Source organism: Liolophura sinensis, chromosome 8, assembly GCF_032854445.1.
Source record: "Liolophura sinensis isolate JHLJ2023 chromosome 8, CUHK_Ljap_v2, whole genome shotgun sequence".
In the NCBI taxonomy this organism is placed as follows: Eukaryota; Metazoa; Mollusca; class Polyplacophora; order Chitonida; family Chitonidae; genus Liolophura; species Liolophura sinensis.
This window is the reverse complement of record NC_088302.1, coordinates 2,251,785-2,273,624: the sequence shown is the minus strand read 5'-3', so window position 1 is coordinate 2,273,624 and position 21,840 is coordinate 2,251,785. Positions and strand designations below refer to the sequence as shown.

The following is a 21,840-nucleotide window of genomic DNA, read 5'->3' as shown; positions in this document are numbered from 1 at the left end:
GCTGTTGTACAGGACAGCAAAGTACAGCTGTTGTACAGTACTGTAAGCTGCTACACAGTACAGTTTTTGTACAGTACAATAAACTGCTGTACTGTATAGTCATACATACATGTTTATTGCCTGGATAATTGCTGTAATGCTCTAGTCACACCCTGCTGTGCTCCGGTCACACCATGTTGTGCTCCAGCCACACAATGATGTGCTCCAGCCACACCCTATTGTGCTTGAGACACATCCTGTTGTGATCCTGTCCCACTTTGTTGTAACCCAGTCACACCCTGTTGTGCTCCAGTCACACCCTGTTGTAGTCCAGTCACACTCTGTTGTAATCCAGTCACACACTGTGGTAATCCAGTCACACCTGTTGTAATCCAGTCACACCCTGTTGTGCTCCAGTCACACCCTATTGTAATCCAGTCACCCTGTTACACCTTGTCACACCTTGTTGTAATCCAGTCACACCTGTTGTAATCCAGTCACACCTGTTATAATCCAGTCCCACCCTGTTGTGCTCCAGTCCCACCCTGCTGTGCTCCAGTCACACCCTGCTGTAATCCAGTCACACCCTGTTGTGCTCCAGTCACACCCTGTTGTAATCCAGTCACACCCTGTTGTGCTCCAGTCACACCCTGTTGTAATCCAGTCACACCTTGCTGTGCTCCAGTCACACCATGTTGTAATCCAGTCCCACCCTGGTGTGCTCCCAGTACCACCTTGCTGTGCTCCAGTCACACCCTGTTGTAATCCAGTCACACACTGTTGTGCTCCAGTCCCACCCTGTTGTAGTCCAGTCACACTCTGTTGTGCTCCAGTCACACCCTGTTGTGCTCCCGTCACACCCTGTTGTAATCTAGTCACACCCTGTTGTAATCCAGTCCCACCCTGGTGTGCTCCCAGTACCACCTTGCTGTGCTCCAGTCACACCCTGTTGTAATCCAGTCACACACTGTTGTGCTCCAGTCACACCCTGTTGTAGTCCAGTCACACTCTGTTGTGCTCCAGTCACACCCTGTTGTGCTCCCGTCACACCCTGTTGTAATCTAGTCACACCTTGCTGTGCTCCAGCTACACCCTGTTGTAATCCTGTCACATCCTGTTGTACTCCAGTCACACTCTATTGTAATCTAGTCACACCCTGTTGTAATCCAGTTCCATCCTGTTGTGCTCCAGTCACACCCTGCTGTGCTCCAGTCACACCCTGTTGTGCTCCCGTCACACCCTGTTGTAATCTAGTCACACCTTGCTGTGCTCCAGTCACACCCTGTTGTAATCCTGTCACATCCTGTCATACTCTAGTCACACCCTGTTGTAATCCAGTCCCACCTGTTGTAATCCAGTCCCACCCTGTTGTGCTCCAGTCACACCCTGTTGTGCTCCCCTCACACCCTGTTGTAATCCAGTCACACCCTGTTGTAATCCAGTCCCACCTTGCTGTAATCCAGTCACACTCTGTTGTGCTCCAGTCACACCATGTTGTAATCCAGTCACACCCTGTTGTAATCCAGTCCCACCTTGCTGTGCTCCAGTCACACCCTGTTGTAATCCAGTCACACCCTGTTGTAATCCAGTCACACCCTGTTGTGCTCCAGTCCCCCACTGTTGTAATCCAGTCACACCCTGTTGTGCTCCAGTCACACCCTGTTGTAATCCAGTCCCACCCTGTTGTACTCCAGTCACACCCTATTGTGCTCCAGTCCCACCCTGTTGTAATCCAGTCACACTCTGTTGTGCTCCAGTCACACCCTGTTGTGATCCCGTCACACCCCGTTGTAATCCAGTCCCACCCTGTTGTGCTCCCATCACACCCTGTTGTGATCCAGTAACACCCTGTTGTGATCCTGTCACACCCCGTTGTAATCCAGTCCCACCTTGTTGTGATCCAGTCACACCCTGTTGTGATCCCGTAACACCCTGTTGTAATCCAGTCCCACCCTGTTGTAATCCAGTCCCACCCTGTTGTGCTCCAGTCACACCCTATTGTAATCTAGTCACACCCTGTTGTAATCCAGTCCCACCCTGTTGTGATCCAGTCACACCCTGTTGTGATCCAGTCACACCCTGTTGTGCTCCAGTCACACCGTGTTGTGCTCCAGTCCCACTCTATTGTAATCTAGTCACACCATGTTGTAATCCAGTCCCACCTTGTTGTGATCCAGTCACACCCTGTTGTGCTCCAGTCACACCCTGTTGTGATCCAGTCACACCCTGTTGTGATCCAGTCACACCCTGTTGTGATCCAGTCACACCCTGTTGTGCTCCAATCACACCCTGTTGTGATCCAGTCACACCCTGTTGTGATCCAGTCACACCCTGTTGTGCTCCAGTCACACCCTGTTGTGCTCCAGTCACACTCTATTGTAATCTAGTCACACCCTGTTGTAATCCAGTCCCACCTTGTTGTGATCCAGTCACACCCTGTTGTGCTCCAGTCACACCCTGTTGTGCTCCAGTCACACCCTGTTGTGATCCACTCACATATAATAATGGTCGATACATGTACATGGATCATCGACAGCTCCCATGTACATGGCATGCTGGCCACCCTTGTTACAAAATGTTGATCAGCAAACTGCAGAGGTGATGACATTATGGTGATCGCAATCAAAATGTGAAAAATTCAAGTTTTTGGCAGTAAGTAACAATCAAATCAATCAAACTGTTACAATTCAATAAAGCAATGTCATGGAATTAAGACAAGCCAACATCTTAGAGTAAACTGCATTCGAGACCACGCACATCACTTGCATGTGGCAATGAAAAGCAGATGACAAGGTGAAGGTACATGTACATCGTAAAAGGAACAGCATTATATGACAACTACTGCTGGTAATAACTCGAGATTATAGTATGTTAGACGACAGAACAATCTGCACATCATATGTAAATAGTGAACGTCAGCAAGCACAGTTTTTGGAGTTGTGTCACAATGAAGAGTTTTGTGGTAAGTTTATTGTTTTTCATTTCATTATGGTAAGTTTAATATTTTTACTGTTGTGGCTGCACAAGTAAAAATGAGTGCATGAATGAAATGGCAATTGCCAGGATGTCCACAGTTTTGAATACCACACTGTCACGATTGATCTTTCTCATCTCTCCATTTGCTAACGCATGTTAGGATCAGTGATAACATACATGTACATGTGTACATAACCAGGCTAGTCAGGGCCATATCTAGAAAAAACATTCAAGGTTCTAATCCCAAACTTTAATGGTGACACTGTTACTGTGCATAAAGAAATTTTCAAAATGCAACTCAAAATGATGCTTTCTGAGAGATGTCTGTGAATGAAAGAAATTTGTATGAAAACTTAACTTTTTATTGGTAAACCATCATATTTTGGATTAATTTACTTATCAGTTTTAATACAGCTTGTTTTAGTTTGGGCGGCCAAATGTTTTGAAGAGCTGAAGTGGCTCAAGATATGGCCCTAGCAGTTGGTATGTGGATAACTCACCCTGAATCTTGATGGTAGTTGGGCCTGATCCTCTGCCTGCCATTTTCTGCACAGTCCCCTGAAGCAGATTCCCTACAGACATCATTTGTGGGTGGGGCACCTGTTGGACCAAACGCGCCACCACGGGAGAACTGCTGGAGGCCGGGGGTGTCCCTGAGACGCTGCTGCTGGCTGCTGGGGTGCCTGCCAGAGGGGAGGCAGACTTTGTTACAGTCAATGAACTAGCTGAAGAGGTTGGCAACTTTTGGGCACGGGGTGTGCCTGTCTCTGCTGACTTGGTGAGGACCAGTGAACCAGGGGAGGGGACCTGGGTGAGTGAAGGTGTGGCGGTCAGCTTACCGGAGATGTCCTGAGTCTGCAGGAGATTGAAGGATAGCTGACCGTGGCTTGTTTTACCGCTTTTCACCTGAGTCATCACTGGTACTGTTGTGCTACCACTTTGAGGCTGCATGAAGGAGATGGTGACAGGCTTGCTGCCAGGAGTGGCTGGTTTAACACTGGCACTAACCGCCTTCCCTGCCTGTGTGACCTGGTGTGTAGTGACCACCTGAGGGCTGCCCCTTAGTGGGGAGATTGCGGCCGAGGTGACCACACCCACCTGATGACTGGCCTGGAGGAGAGTTCCTGAGGGAATGACCGAGCCTGTTACTGCGCGGCGGGCTGTAGGGGTCTTCTGGGCATTAGGACTGGTTGTCTGCTTGGCAGCATGGCCACGGGGACTTCCACTGGTCTTATTAGGCCCTGGTGACACTCCCGTACTGGCTGTTGTGGGCGTCAGGAGGCTTGCAATCGAGCTCTCCTCAGAGGCTGTGCTGTGATTGGCTGTGGATGTCTTGGACACAGACCCCACTGATGCAGTCTGGGGAGCTGGGGTAGTTGTCCCACCAGAACCATCTTTAGATTTCTGATGACAAAAAATTAATTACTTGTCAATAATTACATGAATGTCATCCTGCCAACCTCAACACAAAACCTTAACATATTTAGCGATATGAAAACAAATTTAGCTGACATCCAGCAAAACATAAATAATAAACAGGATTATCATATCACTAGTATGAGTCAGAATCAATATTTCAAAATGAATTTTTTATTTTATTTTACATGGGTTTTGATGAACTTTCGAAGGAACAATCACTAATTTGCCAGATTATAGGTAACCACTTCTTACATGTGTTATTTCAGTCGTTAACAAACCCAGTTACAGGAAACACTGCCTTTTTTTCCAATGATTACCGCACAAGGTTATAGGGAAGCACAACCCATTTTTCCAAACATCTTGACATTTTATCTCAAAATTTGCTCTGTCAGCCCAATGAATAAGTTAACACAAATTTGGGAAATTAAAATATGAACGTTTTTGTTGAAATTTCTGAACAAGGTTAACTTTATCATCTTGATCCTGTAGTATAATTAATAAAACAAAGCAAACAGAAACTCATGGCAGTGAACCTCACCGATCTGGAGGCTTTTGGTTTCTGAAGTGATTTCTTGGCTTTTACCGCAGCACCTTGGGCCTGATGGATTTTCTCTGCAAAACACACAACAGTTCATACTTATTACACAGTAATGTGTCACCACACTACTAACATCTTGTATGAAGGTTTAACTGTACTGACAAGTCAATATGAACTGCAAAAAAAAAGACAAAACAGACAATAACATGCAAAAACTCCTCTTCACTATGACTCAGTGTTCTACACAATTAATTACCAGTGTGTATTTATTAACTTTTTTATTTGGTTGGTGTTTTACACCATACTCAAGAATATTTTGTTTTTTAACGGCGGTCAGCGTAATGATGGGAGTAAACCCAGTGGGAACACATGACCAACCGCAGGTTACTGGCAAACCTTCCCATGTGCGGCCGGAGAGGAGGCCAGCATGATGATGGGAGTAAACCGAGCCAATCCCAGTGGAAACACATGACCAACCGCAGGTTACTGGCAAACCTTCCCACGTGCGGCCGGAGAGGAGGCCAGCATGATGATGGGAGTAAACCGAGCCAATCCCAGTGGAAACACATGACCAACCGCAGGTTACTGGCAAACCTTCCCATGTGCGGCCGGAGAGGAGGCCAGCATGATGATGGGAGTAAACCGAGCCAATCCCAGTGGGAACACATGACCAACCGCAGGTTACTGGCAAACCTTCCCATGTGCGGCCGGAGAGGAGGCCAGCATGAGCTCAACTTGAACACTGGCCTGATTCGTAAGATGCTCTTCGTTCATTGCGCCGCACTTGCATGCTGGCCGCCTTCTCCACAATTACATTAAGACACTAAGGCACTATATTTCAAAATGACCAGGCTGATCTAGAACTGTGTTCTCACCAAACTCCTCCTCTGTCCTGTTCCTGTGCAAATACACCCATAGCTTCCTGTTAACCTCGTACTTGACACACGGGTCCTTCTCGTAATGGAGCCTGTCTAAAGCCCCACTCACAACCGTGTTGATCTACAAAGGCAGAGGGTAACCATAGCACTGTTCAAGCATAAGCAACAGGTAAACATTCTGCATTATAATCCTCATCATAGTTTAATCCTAATCAACAGGTATATATTCTATATTGTAATCCTCATAACAGTTTAATCATAATCATCAGGTATATATTCTACATTTTGTAATCCTCACCATAGTTTAATCATAATCATCAGGTAAACTCGCCATAGATTAACCATAATCAACATCATAGTTTAATCATTATCATCAGGTAAATATTCTAAATTGTAATCCGCGTCATAGTTTAATCATAATCAACAGGTAAACTCATCATAGATTAACCATAATCAACATCATAGTTTAATCATAATTATCAGGTAAATATTCAAAATTGTAATCCTCATCATAGTTTAATCATAATCAACAGGTAAACATTCTATACTGTAATCCTCATAACAGTTTAATCATAATCAACAGGTAAACATTCTACACTGTAATCGTCATAAAATTTTAATCATAATCAACAAGTAAACTCATCATAGTTTAATCCTAATTATCAGGTAAATATTCTATACTGTAATCCTCATAACAGTTTAATCATAATCAACAGGTAAACATTCTATACTGTAATCCTCACCATAGTTTAAACATAATCAACAGGTAAACTCATCATAGATTAATCATAATCATCAGGTAAATATTATATATTGTAATCCTCATCATAGTTTAATCCTAATCATCAGGTAAATATTCTATATTGTAATCCTCATCATAGTTTAATCCTAATCATCAGGTAAATATTCTATATTGTCATCCTCATCATAGTTTAATCCTAATCATCAGGTAAATATTCTATATTGTCATCCTCATCATAGTTTAATCCTAATCATCAGGTAAATATTCTATATTGTCATCCTCATCATAGTTTAATCCTAATCATCAGGTAAATATTCTATATTGTCATCCTCATCATAGTTTAATCCTAATCATCAGGTAAATATTCTATACTGTCATCCTCATCATAGTTTAATCCTAATCATCAGGTAAATATTCTATATTGTAACTCTCATCATAGTTTAATCCTAATCATCAGGTAAATATTCTATATTGTCATCCTCATCATAGTTTAATCCTAATCATCAGGTAAATATTCTATATTGTAATTCTCATCATAGTTTAATCCTAATCATCAAGTAAATATTCTATATTGTCATCCTCATCATAGTTTAATCCTAATCATCAAGTAAATATTCTATATTGTCATCCTCATCATAGTTTAATCCTAATCATCAGGTAAATATTCTATATTGTCATCCCCATCACAGTTTCCTCTGATAAGTCAACACCAGTGAAAACTCTGGCTGTAATAACTGTGTGAGCTTCTGCTCAGGTGGGAATGGCTTGTGTGTTAGGTATACTTATATGTAGTCAATGATTTTTCACAAAGACATTCAACATTTATGGTACAATGTACATGGACTAGGATATGAATCAGTGTTTCAGGTAGAATATCAGGTAGATATACTGTAATTAGGGTGCCTAGCCCCACTGTATACCAGGTAGATATACTGTAATTAGGGTTCCTAGCCCCACTGTATACCAGGTAGATATACTGTGATTAGGGTGCCTAGCCCAACTGCTCTATCTACTGAGCTATCCATGCCAGTGCAGTTAAGCCATGAGTTCAAGGAATCACCTAAAGTTTATATCAGATTATATGAAGGTTGAGAAATTATTAGCTTACCTGTGCATCTGTAACACCTGGAGCAATGAACCCAGAGTCTTTGAGCAGCTCGCAGATGTCCCCTCGGGTCCCCTCGCCATTGGGCAGGCGTGCGGCTGCATCACGTACTGAAACAATAAAAACATCACACCTACAGACTTTAAAATACACCTTGGCATTTAAACTACATTATTTCAAATAGAACAAGAAAGTCAATCCCACACTAAATATGCCTAAGTTAAGCATGGTTCAAGCTGGTTTTTGAACCTAATCTGAGAGGTCACAAAATAAGCCTAATCTATTATCAAAACCTGACAAACCAAAAACCAAAAGACCACTGAGAACAAGGAAATTCATTAAATATGTACAATGTAAGCATTGACCAGGCTGATATGTAAACGTGATCTGAGGTTTCAAAGTGTAAACTTGCCCATAAAATTTACCTTATAATATTTATTTAAGACTTGGGGCAGTTATTGTAGCAACAAAACCGAACATGCCAAAACGAGACTGATGGGATAATTCAAACTGACATACATATGGTGTATTAGGTGACATGATAATTCAAACTGACATACATATGGTGTATTAGGTGCAGTGATAATTCAAACTGACATACATATGGTGTATTAGGTATGGTGATAATTGAAACTGACATACATATGGTCTACTAGGTGTGGTGATAATTCAAACTGACATACATATGGTGTATGAGGTGTGGTGATAATTCAAACTGACATACATATGGCGTATTAGGTATGGTGAAAATTCAAACTGACATACATATGGTGTATTAGGTAATTCAAACTCATTTAGCTTCATTACACGTAAGCTTATTGTGACAATAACTCTGATGAAATATACAACTTCTAACAACACTAGCTACACTTACCTAATGTAAGAATGGTGACGTAGGATGGACGGTCTGATATCAGTAGGTTATGCTCCCTGGCCTTATTCATAGCATTGTCTTTACTGTACACTCCCTTAACGGGTCCCACCACGGACTCATAACCGTGTAACACATATGTGAAGGCTTTGTGGGGGTTTTCAAACCTACGTCTCTCCTGTAATGTATAAAACATCACACATAGGAAAAAATCACATGAAATATGGAGACTTACCGATGCCGTTTAATTCTGAAAAGATTACACAGTATTTTCAAGCCTGAAAAAGTTACTTTCAGACATTAAAATGTAGGCTAGTTTTTGGTTCATATGTTACACTTTATACAGAGCAGATAATCTTGGACAAGCAATTTCAAAATCATTACATTGTTGACATTTTTCTGCATTTTGCTCCTTCAAGAATCTTTCATTTAGTTCTTCTACATATTCAGTGAGGTGTGACCGAAGGGCTTTAGATTATGCAAACGGAGTGTCCAAAATGCAAAGAGCGTGTCCAAAATGCAAAGCTCCCAAAGTAGCCATTTAAAGGCTTTACATTTTCCACTACGATGAATATAAAGAAAAAAAAATTGAACAATATTAATTTCCCTACTCAAACTATGAAACTATAAAATGAGCAAAAATGCACCTTCAAATTTTGCATGTGCCCACATTGACACAGAATATTACAAGGTGAGTCCAAAGTAACACAATGTGAACACCTGGACAGTAAATATCATTGAGGTTTACAACATACATAAATGACTTACCTGCTCAGCAACCTGCCCATGGTCGTAAGATTCCCCCAGACTCTGCTCGGTTTTCTCCCACCATAATGTTGATCGCTGTCATGTGTGTGAAATTTTCTTTAGTACAGCGTAAAACACCAATCAAATAAATACATGTAAATAAATAAACTTACCTGCTCTTTAAATATATCTTTTTCCTCTTGTGTTGTCGGTCTGACAACAAAGTTTGTTTTTCTGTAATGAGAAGGAAAATACATCAGCACAATAAATGACAGAATACATGTTCATTTCAAACTACATCTGTTAGTGCTTTCTGTAGGGTAAACAGAATAAAAGAATAGCATGAGGTCTTCTGTCAGTTCACTTTACAATAAAATAATGCACGATGTATTCTAATTCTACCTACTGACATAAATGCAACCACATGTTCAACTTTTTGTATCATTAAAGTTTGTTTTAACATAAAAAATACATTTCCTGGGATGCTGAACATTTGCAGTACAGTTCTGGCTAAAAGTCAATCGTTTACTGCTTGTATCGCACTCTGAGATACTGAATAATACTCAACTGGTGCATGACAAACCCTCCACTAAACAGTGTAGGAGACCTGCTGAGACGTGCAGGATTATAGTCGGAGGTGTGAAAATATATAGTTTTGTTTACTGACTAATCCTAGCTAGTTTGCAAGCGAGCGAGTGAGTGAGTGAGTGCTTGGGGTTTAGCGTCATGCTCAACAATTTTTCAGCCATATGATGACGAAGGAATCCTTAGGGTGAATGTAATGTACGTCCTTGTTGCTGGACGGATTTCCACCGCTCTTTAATCTAGAGCTGCTTCAGTGAGATGACATACTGAAGGTAAGTAAGGTGCCCTACCCGAGCCATTATACTGTTACTGGTCAACCAGTCATTGCACTTCATGCTGAACGCCAAGTGAGGAAGTTACAGCTTCATCTTTTAAAGTTTTAGGTGTGACTCGACCCAGGATATATCCTGGATCTACCGCTACTGAAGCGGACGCTCTACCAACTGTGATATCCAGGCCAGTAGTTTACAAGCGAAGGTCTAGTCCCCATGTATTCAGCTATGTGAACATACACCAGCCGTGATAAGCGGAAAGTTTATCTTGCAACATGTAACCTGTCTCGGCAAAACAAAATCAGTTCATCAACTAGATTAAGGGATTTAATAATAAAGGGAATAAATATATGATCAAAGTCATCGACTGGTATTGACAGTCAGCACACTAATTTTGATATACATTTATGTTATGCCACATAGAGCCTTACAGCAGATATTTTAAGGCAAACTTGACAAATCTTCACAGAAACTTTACAAACCAACACAACTTTCTTGTGAATAAAGCATCTGCAATACCACACGCCTCTTGCCTTGGACCTTGCCCCAAAAGAGGCAAACAGCAGTCTCGTGCGGCCGTGACCTTGCTTGATCCTTCAGTCATGTCTTACCATTTGTCATGTTTGTATAAAAAATACAGCTACAGTAGATAACATCGTGTATTTATATTATGTATTATTATTTATATATGTATATCATATATCACTGTATCATCAAGTATCGTGTAAGCCTCATGTTGAAAGAACTAAAGAACTGTGTCAGTTAATAAGGTTTGACACTTGCGAGTATTATTTACTTACTCCAATACAACATGTCTATCATTATTCAATCTTGGCAAAGTGTCACATCTGGACACTAACACTGCATTAGTTCCTCTCCCAAGTGTCTGTGTGAAACTTCTGAATATTTTAATTAATCGTACAATAATCTGCTTTGCTGTTGCTGCTAACAGCCATGATATTTTTTACACAAATATGGTATACATCAAAAAATTCCTGTCCAAACCGGAGAAAACACCAACATGTAAACATATGTTAATGATGCACGTATCAGATATTCCCATCCATTTGGCTATTCAAGTTCACAAATAAAATTTGATATCAGATTTCATCTGGGTGTTGGTTCAAATAATGTATTGTTCAACATAAATTAACAGAATGGAATTTTTTCCATGAAGGCATTTGTAGCGAAAGAAAATATTTAAGGTAGGCTACATTGTGCCCGGTAAACCAAAAATTCATATGAAGTCTATTAATGCAAATGGAAAATTATTTTTTTTCTGTGGAGAAAAACTTTTCCTTCATGCACTTGCTATGTGGGTGCTTTTCGCACGTAGTTTGGTACAAACTACAAATTCTTAACAAAGTTATATTATACAGACAAAATTAAACTTATCCTGTATCTTTTACTTTCATTTTTTTATTGAAATTCGTATCGAAATACTGCATTGTTCTTGTTGCACGGCATGTCAGCATCAATTTTGTTTGCTAAATTACTGAGTGGCATATAATTTTTTACTGACAAATGACTCCCACAACAAGGAAAACCTTCTACTGAAGAAACAAAAGATATTTGTCCACTTTTAAGGGAGATGAAGCATGAGCTAGTTTTAGCAGTCATGGTGATCGCTTACAAATCTCGCATTGAATCAAGCCTAAATCACTTCTTTAATAGAGGATTGCCACGTTGACATCAAAAAGACACACTTCAGATACTTTACTTCAGTGTCATGTATGGTGTTAGTCTTTCAAAATCCTTTACATCATTTTAACAAAGAACTATATTTTCTGTCGTCAGTGTCCCACAGCCAGCGCAAGGGTCTACCACTGCTCAGCCACGTGTGTGTGTGATCGGTCACAGTGGATGGATCACTGACTGTCAGCATCCCGCAGCCAGCACGTAGGTCTACCACTGCTCAGACACGTGTGTGTGTGATCAGTCACAGTGGACGGATCACTGACTGTCAGCATCCCGCAGCCAGCACGTAGGTCTACCACTGCTCAGCCACATGCGTGTGTGTGATCAGTCACAGTGGACGGATCAATGACTGTCAGCATCCCGCAGCCAGCACGTAGGTCTACCACTGCTCAGCCACATGCGTGTGTGTGATCGGTCACAGTGGACGGATCACTGACTGTCAGCATGCCACAGCCAGCACGTAGGTCTACCACTGCTCAGCCACATGCGTGTGTGTGATCGGTCACAGTGGACGGATCAATGACTGTCAGCATGCCACAGCCAGCACGTAGGTCTACCACTGCTCAGCCACATGCGTGTGTGTGATCGGTCACAGTGGACGGATCACTGACTGTCAGCATCCCGCAGCCAGCACGTAGGTCTACCAATGCTCAGCCACGTGTGCGTGTGATCGGTCACAGTGGATGGATCACTGACTCTGTCAGCGTCCCGCAGCCAGCATGTAGGTCTACCAATGCTCAGCTACGTGTCTGTGATAAGTCACAGTGGACACATCACTGACTCTGCAGGTGACTGTCCCAAAGCTCTCCACAGGCGCCATACAAACTCTCTATAAACTCTCAAAAAGACCTCCTGCCTGGTTTTGACTTTTAGCCTGAGCTATACTGTATACATGGTATTCTCAAGAAACATAAATGTCTGACAAGCCAAAGATCAGGTGAGATCATAATCAATCTAAAACAAAACAGTTTTGCTCACATCCTGTTGGGTGGTGGTGATCCCTGGCTGCTATCAAAGAAGTCAGAAGGATTGTCGTCCTTGTTTTCCAGCCAGTGTTTGAACAAGGGAAGTAACTGAGCGTCAGTGTCCCGACTAGCACCTATCCATTTCCACTGCTGCGCACGCTCCTTGTAGTCCAAGAAAGGGATGAAGTTTTCTAGATCTAAACCTGGAACATATATGACAGCTTTAAATTACCTGAGATGGAAATTGAGATAAGCTGTCATCTTCAATATCAGCCTACCTGTACACATATTTCATCTGATTTATGAAGAAGAACTGGGCCATCATTTTCTAAATGGTTTGTTCAGATGACTGGATATTATAAAGTGGAAAAATAAAGACCCGTCTGATAACTGAGCAGTTTGCCTTGGTTAACTATGTGTAGTCTTACAAACATACCCTAAACTATAAACACCAAATCACGAGGCAAGCAGATCTTTGGCTAGAACAATGGAAGTTTGTAATTACATGAGCAAAGATGTTTCTAGCAAGAAGAAGCATGCATATAAAGAATAGGACAACAATTTACCGAGAGCATCGCCTGATAAAAACTTGAGAGCGGAGACAACAGCATCAACCCAGTTAGGCTGCTGTGAGAACCAGGGGTTAAGGCTGCAGGTTGAGGACTCCTGCCATTCTCTCACCTTCTCCTCCATCTGCAAGTATGCAAACACTGGCTGGTACACATACACTGCCTGGTACACATACATTGACTGGTACACATACACTGACTGACACACCAACCCTGACTGGTACCCCAACACTGAGTGGTACACTAGCACTGACTGACACATCCAACACAGACTGAGACACAAACACTAACTGACACATCTAACACTGATTGTCACATCCAACACTGACTGACACACCAACACTGACTGACACACCAGCACTGACTGACACACCAACACTGACTGACACACCAAAACTGACGGATACACAAGCACTTACTGATACACCAACACTGATTGACACACTAGAACTGACTGACACACCAACACTGACTGACACACCAGTACTGACTGACACACCAGCAATAACTGACACACCAACACTGACTGATACACAACACTGAATGGTACACATACACTTGCTGGTACACAAACACTGACTGTTACACCAACACTGACTGGTACACCAACATTGAGTGGTACACAAATACTGACTGGTACACCAACACTCACTTGTAAAACACCACTGAATGGTACACATACACTGACTGTAACATCTACACTCACTTGTACACCAGCACTGAATGGTACACATACACTAACTGGTACACCAACGCTCACTTGTACACCAGCACTGAATGGTACACAAAAACTGACTGGTACACCAACAAAGACTGTTACACCAACACTCACTAGTACACCAACACTGACAGATTTGCTACAGTTAGCGCCTTTGATTTTTGTGTTCAAGCTGACAATGAACCCAAGAGCGGTAACTGACTTACACAGTGGTTTCATTGTTTGGCAAGAATCGCTCATTTCATGAAATCGCGGTTTTAGCAACTAAAACTTGACGATTTTTTCTATATATTAAAATTTCTATATATTAAAATTCTCCCTTACATATGCTTGTAAAACTATATATTTCACTAATATATTACCTACATTGATGTGGTCTTACATAAAGCTGTTACGATGTTATCCATGGTGCCCTAACACACTACACAGGTTTACGACCGTATTATGGTTTTTGTTTGCTTAAACCAAATTAGTGAGTTTAAAGTTTAAATGTACCCAATAAATTAACCTACATTAGCCTAGAAGAGTGCTGCAAATTTATAATAGCCCTCAAACATACTTTCCCAGCAGAGCTTCATAAACTGAAAGGCTCATATCAGAGAAATGATATTTCTCACCAAGGTAATTTCTCTAAACAAATATCACAGACAAAAAAATACCCATCAACATTCTGTGTACCGTGTTAAGTAAATAATGTAAAGCAGCTACATCAAATAATTCATTTAGAAGCTTTACCAAGTATTTTCTGATTATTGCAAATAACAAATTTGCTTGAAATAATAAATCCAGCAGCTGCTAAAACTGAATTTGCTAAACTGAAAATGTTAACATGTTAATCTTTCGTTCTTTTAAATAGTTGGGACAAAAGCCGCTGTGCTAGACGCATTGTTGTCGTTGACAAGTGTCAGTACCGGAAAGATAGTATGATGCTATGATGATGGCCTTATCCGACTTCCATGGTAAGGTGTAACCAGACCAGCTTTCTTGTGCATATGCTAGCAGTAGCAAGCGAGAACTACCCAATAGCTCAGAAGGGCTACAGACATTGAGATCCGATTTCAAATCTCAATGAGTGAAGCATCCAGTTTTTAATTGGAATCTGTGAAATTAGTATGTCACTTGAACACCCAGTACATGTCACTTGAACACCCGGTATGCGTGACTTGAACACCCGGTATGCGAGACTTGAACACCTGGTATGTGTCACTTGAAAATCCAGTAAGCGTCAATTGAACACCCAGTATGCATCACCTAAACACCTGTTTTTCGGTGGGTATGTAGGATGAATGACAAACAATGAAGCCACTGTGAAAACATATATACTGATTCTAAAATACATGCCGATTAACAATAAAGAATGAGTAATAAACAAATGCTGGCTGATATACACATGTATACACATGTAAATACTAACCCATACACAAAGGCTGACATATAGACATATACTCACTATATATGTGATACACAAATGCTGACTGATGATAGCACAAGTCAGCTAAATTTGAACGCCACAACTACCAAGTTTCTGAAAGTGTGCATAAGGCTATTTCTTAAAGTATGCACAATGTCATTTCTGAAAGTGTGCATAATGTCATTTCGGAAAGTGTGTATAATGTTATTTCTTAAAGTGTGCATAATGTCATTTCTGAAAGTGTGTACAATAATGTTTCACATTAACTGTGTGTGTCCTACACCTGGTAAATCCTATGTACACTGACCTTGGCTGTAGTGACCTTAGCATCATCAAACTCATTGATCAGATCCCTCAGTAAGCTGAAGAAGTTACTATATTGTCCAAACAACAAATGTGGAGCCTGAGATCTGCAAAATGAACCCAACAGTCATAACGATTACAAAATGCTAAACTTTGACACAAAAATCATTTCCGCTTGAAAGCTGTGGATGTGCTTTTATAGGTTTTTCTTATCTATTTATCTGATACAGAATTAATCCTGTGTTCAACAAAAGATTTATGTGTTGAAGAGGCTGTTTTAGTTCAAATGAACTAAAAGCTTTAGCTACAATGTTTACATAAAGTTATGGTACATCAAAACCAGCTGTATACTTCAAAATTTTTTATCCTTTTGACAGAAAAAAATCTAATTTTGCAAATTCAACGCGTACAAACTTGAGAGGCCCTAGCAGTGTATGGGTAAGGAAGTGTAACCAGACACTGCCAGCATATCATGTTTACCTGTTATTTTGAGCGAAACGTTTACTAACATGGCCTCTCATGATCATTCTGCTGTGAATGACATGTCTTAGGACAAGAAGTCCTGTAAAGTCAGTCGCTGTTGTAAATGTCCTGTAAAGTCAGTCGCTGTTGTAAATGTCCTGTAAAGTCAGTCGCTGTTGTAAATGTCCTGTAAAGTCAGTCGCTGTTGTACATGTTACCCTTCCTTCCCTGTTTGGAATTCATGTCTTAATCAGATTTTGATTGAATAGCATTGTCAACATACAATACACAAGCTGTCCTGCAGAAATGTAGGAAATTAACGTTACAAAGTGTAACAGCCACTGGTGCTTCTGATTCACATTAAATTTATCCAATTTCATCAAAAATTATGGTTGAAATACATTAAAACTACAAAGAGCCTCACTCTTGCAGAGGGAAATCTGACACACTATCCTCTTCTTCGTCTCGTGAGACACTAAGCAGCTTGTCCCGTTCTGTCAGCTGACTGTCCTCCTCTGTCCTCAGGGAGGGTTTACTCCCCATACTATCCTCCTCAGTCTTAACCACCTCCTTCAGAGGGCGCTCTCTCTTCAGCTTCCTCTCAGGCCTCTCTCGTGCTTTCACTCTCTTCTTTACGCCGACAGTAAGGGACGGGGCTACAACACGGACACATTCGAGGATTTCTAAATTATACACATTACCTGAAAGGCACACTATATACAGAATAGGAATAATGCTCTTCCCAAATTGCTCAATTTTAAAATCGCAAGGGTATTATTAGCCAAGACTACCTTCCTTGTGGCTCATTACAAAAATATCATGAGTATAAAGGGAAGTAAGCTTTGTCAAGTAATATGTGTCATACATATCAGACAATTTCTGAGCGTTGCTAGTTCCTGGAAGTCAGATGGATGCATTAACTTCCACAATGATAACACATACAAGCACATATGGGATGGATTACTCACAGATGGGTGACTTGGCCGGAGCTTTTCTGATGGCTTGGCACCTGAACATGATATCCTGTAACATTATATTCTGGGTGTCCATGTCTGGGCAGTCCTGTTCAACATGACAGAGACGCGTTCACATTACAGTTCAATATCACACTCATACAGCACCAGACATCCACACATTACACTGTACTGTACACTCTCCTGCTTATCATGCTTGTTTCACTTGCTTCTAACATGCAGCTTCAAAAGTGACATCAGTATTATGTGTCCACTGTTCACAGTATTGTGCGTCCACTGTTTACAGTATTATGTGTCCACTGTTTACAGTATCATCTGCACATTGTAGTTACATGTAGATGTGGGCACATACATGTGTACACAAACAGCTGAGAGAACCTGTCCACTGTTTACAGTATCATCTGCACATTGTAGTTACATGTAAATGTGGGTACATACATGTGTACACAAACAGCTGAGAGAACCTGTCCACTATTTACAGTATCATCTGTACATTGTAGTTACATGTAAATGTGGGTACATACACTGTACATGTGTACACAAACAGCTGAGAGAACCTGTCCACTGTTTACAGTATCATCTGTACATTGTAGTTACATGTAGATGTATGCACATACGTATGTACACAAGTAGAGAGGGGTTGTGTACAGCTAAAAACCTGTCCTCTATTTACAGTATCATCTGTACATTGTAGTTACATGTAGATGTGGGCACATACACTGTACATGTGTACACAAACAGCTGAGAGAACCTGTCCACTGTTTACAGTATCATCTGTGCATTGTAGTTACATGTAGATGTGGGCATATACATGTGTACACAAACAGCTGAGGGAACCTGTCCACTGTTTACAGTATCGTCTGTACATTGTAGTTACATGTAGATGTGGGCACATACACTGTACATGTGTACACATACAGCTGAGAGAACCTGTCCACTGTTTACAGTATCATCTGTACATTGTAGTTACATGTAAATGTGGGCATATACATGTGTACACAAACAGCTGAGGGAACCTGTCCACTGTTTACAGTATCATCTGTACATTGTAGTTACATGTAGATGTGGGCATATACATGTGTACACAAACAGCTGAGGGAACCTGTCCACTGTTTACAGTATCATCTGTACATTGTAGTTAGATGTAGATGTGGGCACATACATGTGTACACAAACCCCTGAGGGACCCTGTCCATTGCTTCATGCAGGCCTCAGAATTTAAAATGTTAACTTAACCTGAAAAAGGTTTCCTAAAAATGGCTGAGTATCAGCCCACAGTTTGTTTAATACTAATTATTTGCTTCACCAATAGGTTACTCTGAAGAGCACACAAACATGTTTACTCCAAAAAGATCAAGTTAACAGGCTAGGCAAAAGGGGTAATGCAAGCCACCTGAAAAGAGTACCCCATCTAAATCACCAGAGAAATAATAATGCAGATTTGTGCTTGCAGAATGATGCAGATCTGTGCTTGCATATTGAAATTGATTGCATATTTTTTCAACAGCATATAAAACAGATAAATAGAAGTGTATTGGTTTTACAATCTACATGCATGCTAATGGACCATGAGCCAGCAAGCTGAATGACAGTAAGAAATTCTGTACAGCTTAGCTGAGAAATTTCAAGAAATCAAGAAATGCCTTCTGGCCTCATGGAATCTGAATTTGATGTTGTGTGTATACTTTACACCGCAACACATTTATTTTGCCCTCTGTGTTCACTTTCACTGAAAAACCGGAACAGAATCACCACATTTTAGAAATCATGTATTGTATCGCTTTAGGCCTCATAATCCCACAGTTCTCATAACCGCAGTTCTCTGTACATGGAGGCATCATTTTTAGGTCTGGTGAGAGGAACTGGTCTCTAAGCATATATTCTAAGCCACCATAAACAGAAGAATAAGCCTGTTTTAGAAAGTCCTCACACTAACTTACCAGATCCTCGGCCCTCCTCTGCTTGTGGGTCCCCAACATGTGGACATAGTTATCCAGAAGAATAAGCCTGTTTTAGAAAGTCCTCACACTAACTTACCAGATCCTCGGTCCTTCTCCGCTTGTGGGTCCCCAACATGTGGACATAGTCATCTAGAAGAATAAGCCTGTTTTAGAAAGTCCTCACACTAACTTACCAGATCCTCGGTCCTCCTCCGGTTGTGGGTCCTCAACATGTTGACATAGTCATCCAGAAGAATAAGCCTGTTTTAGAAAGTCCTCACACTAACTTACCAGATCCTCAGTCCTCCTCTGCTTGTGGGTCCCCAACATGTGGACATAGTCATCCAGAAGAATAAGCCTGTTTTAGAAAGTCCTCACACTAACTTACCAGATCCTCGGTCCTCCTCTGCTTGTGGGTCCTCAACATGTTGACATAGTCATCCAGAAGAATAAGCCTGTTTTAGAAAGTCCTCACACTAACTTACCAGATCCTCGGTCCTCCTCCGCTTGTGGGTCCTCAACATGTTGACATAGTCATCCAGAAGAATAAGCCTGTTTTAGAAAGTCCTCACACTAACTTACCAGATCCTCGGTCCTCCTCCGCTTGTGGGTCCCCAACATGTGGACATAGTCATCCAGAAGAATAAGCCTGTTTTAGAAAGTCCTCACACTAACTTACCAGATCCTCGGTCCTCCTCTGCTTGTGGGTCCTCAACATATGGACATAGTCATCCAGAAGAATAAGCCTGTTTTAGAAAGTCCTCACACTAACTTACCAGATCCTCGGTCCTCCTCCGCTTGTGAGTCCCCAACATGTGGACATAGTCATCCAGAAGAATAAGCCTGTTTTAGAAAGTCCTCACACTAACTTACCAGATCCTCGGTCCTCCTCCGCTTGTGGGTCCTCAACATGTTGACATAGTCATCCAGAAGAATAAGCCTGTTTTAGAAAGTCCTCACACTAACTTACCAGATCCTCGGTCCTCCTCCGCTTGTGGGTCCCCAACATGTGGACATAGTCATCCAGAAGAATAAGCCTGTTTTAGAAAGTCCTCACACTAACTTACCAGATCCTCGGTCCTCCTCTGCTTGTGGGTCCTCAACATATGGACATAGTCATCCAGAAGAATAAGCCTGTTTTAGAAAGTCCTCACACTAACTTACCAGATCCTCGGTCCTCCTCCGCTTGTGAGTCCCCAACATGTGGACATAGTCATCCAGAAGAATAAGCCTGTTTTAGAAAGTCCTCACACTAACTTACCAGATCCTCGGTCCTCCTCCGCTTGTGGGTCCTCAACATGTGGACATAGTCATCCAGAAGAATAAGCCTGTTTTAGAAAGTCCTCACACTAACTTACCAGATCCTCGGTCCTCCTCCGCTTGTGGGTCCTCAACATGTGGACATAGTCATCCAGAAGAATAAGCCTGTTTTAGAAAGTCCTCACACTAACTCACCAGATCCTCGGTCCTCCTCCGCTTGTGAGTCCTCAACATGTGGACATAGTCATCCAGAAGAATAAGCCTGTTTTAGAAAGTCCTCACACTAACTTACCAGATCCTCGGTCCTCCTCCGCTTGTGGGTCCTCAACATGTGGACATAGTCATCATCTGTGAAATCCACAGGACTGCTCACTCGCACTTTTGCTTTAGGAGCATTTTCGTTACCTTGAGAAACACAGAAACAAGCAGTTCAACTGTTTGAATTCTACACACTCTTACTATCCCTACATGATCTGAAATTCCCATGGGGTATTCGTAAATGTAGCATTCCACTTTTTTGGGGTTGTCAAAAAAAAGACCAAAGGAAAGATAAAACAGGCATCAAATTCTTACAGAAGACTATAGGGATCTCAGTAATGATTGGTGAAAGACTAAAATTGGATTCAAGATAAAATAGAAAAGATTACAGAAGGACAACCAAAAAAGAAGAAAAAGAAGCACCATAAATGGTCTGACAACTGCCCTGGTAAGAACATACCAACTGTTGCTGGAGTTATGACGTCTCCATTGGTGAGTGGTTTAGAGGCGAATGTGGACACTACACTTGGGGGCGGGTGATCAGGGGAAGGGAGCGGGTACAGGCTCTTGACAGCTCCCTTCTTGTGTCGTGGTGCAGGGGCTATATACAAGACAAGAATAACAAAAACTGATAATACAGATCAGAAACAAAAATATACATGTACCCCGATTTTCAACCATTTCAAAGATGTATGAAACCCCTTTTGGCTGAAACAGGGGTCCCATTCATGAAAGAAAGGCTTTTCAAGAACTTTCAACAGCCTAATATCCTATCATATCCTAGCACTATCAAGGATCATTCAGTTTAAGATAGTTTAAACCTACATGGGGAACTGAATGGACACTATTTTGATACCGTATTTATTGGTTATTGTGAACATAATTCAATACAAGTGTGATATTTAGCATCAAAAGATTAAGGTAAAGAAAACAATAAAATTAATTATACACATGTATCAGACGAACGATCATGAAACACTGTCCAGCAAAATTGCTTGATCTATTTCTATTTAATTTTGGCATCCCAGTAAAATGGTTTTACAACATCAGATTCTGGTGGTCTGTAGTGGCCTTGGGGGTATGTTTCAAGTTCCATTCGTCAAATGCATTCATAGATTTTTATGTACATGACGTGTATAGATTAGCATAATGAAATCTATCAGCCTATGT

The 21,840-nt window shown here is 41.3% G+C and overlaps 1 protein-coding gene across 2 annotated transcripts in view; it reads right to left on the bottom strand.

Annotated features, from left to right (window-relative positions):
- The window catches only part of LOC135472408 (nuclear factor related to kappa-B-binding protein-like), a 37,231-nt gene that overhangs the window by 9,074 nt on the left and 6,317 nt on the right, over positions 1-21,840 (bottom strand). For both annotated transcript variants that reach the window (XM_064751897.1, XM_064751898.1), the window contains exons 8-20: positions 21,131-21,271; positions 20,705-20,817; positions 17,207-17,300; positions 16,663-16,894; positions 15,781-15,883; positions 13,342-13,468; positions 12,789-12,978; positions 9,429-9,489; positions 8,512-8,686; positions 7,641-7,747; positions 5,788-5,911; positions 4,913-4,986; positions 3,456-4,359 (exon numbers count right to left, since the gene is read on the bottom strand). In XM_064751897.1, coding sequence (XP_064607967.1) covers positions 3,456-4,359; positions 4,913-4,986; positions 5,788-5,911; positions 7,641-7,747; positions 8,512-8,686; positions 9,429-9,489; positions 12,789-12,978; positions 13,342-13,468; positions 15,781-15,883; positions 16,663-16,894; positions 17,207-17,300; positions 20,705-20,817; positions 21,131-21,271 — 2,445 coding nt within the window. The remainder of the gene's footprint in view (positions 1-3,455; positions 4,360-4,912; positions 4,987-5,787; positions 5,912-7,640; positions 7,748-8,511; positions 8,687-9,428; positions 9,490-12,788; positions 12,979-13,341; positions 13,469-15,780; positions 15,884-16,662; positions 16,895-17,206; positions 17,301-20,704; positions 20,818-21,130; positions 21,272-21,840) is intronic.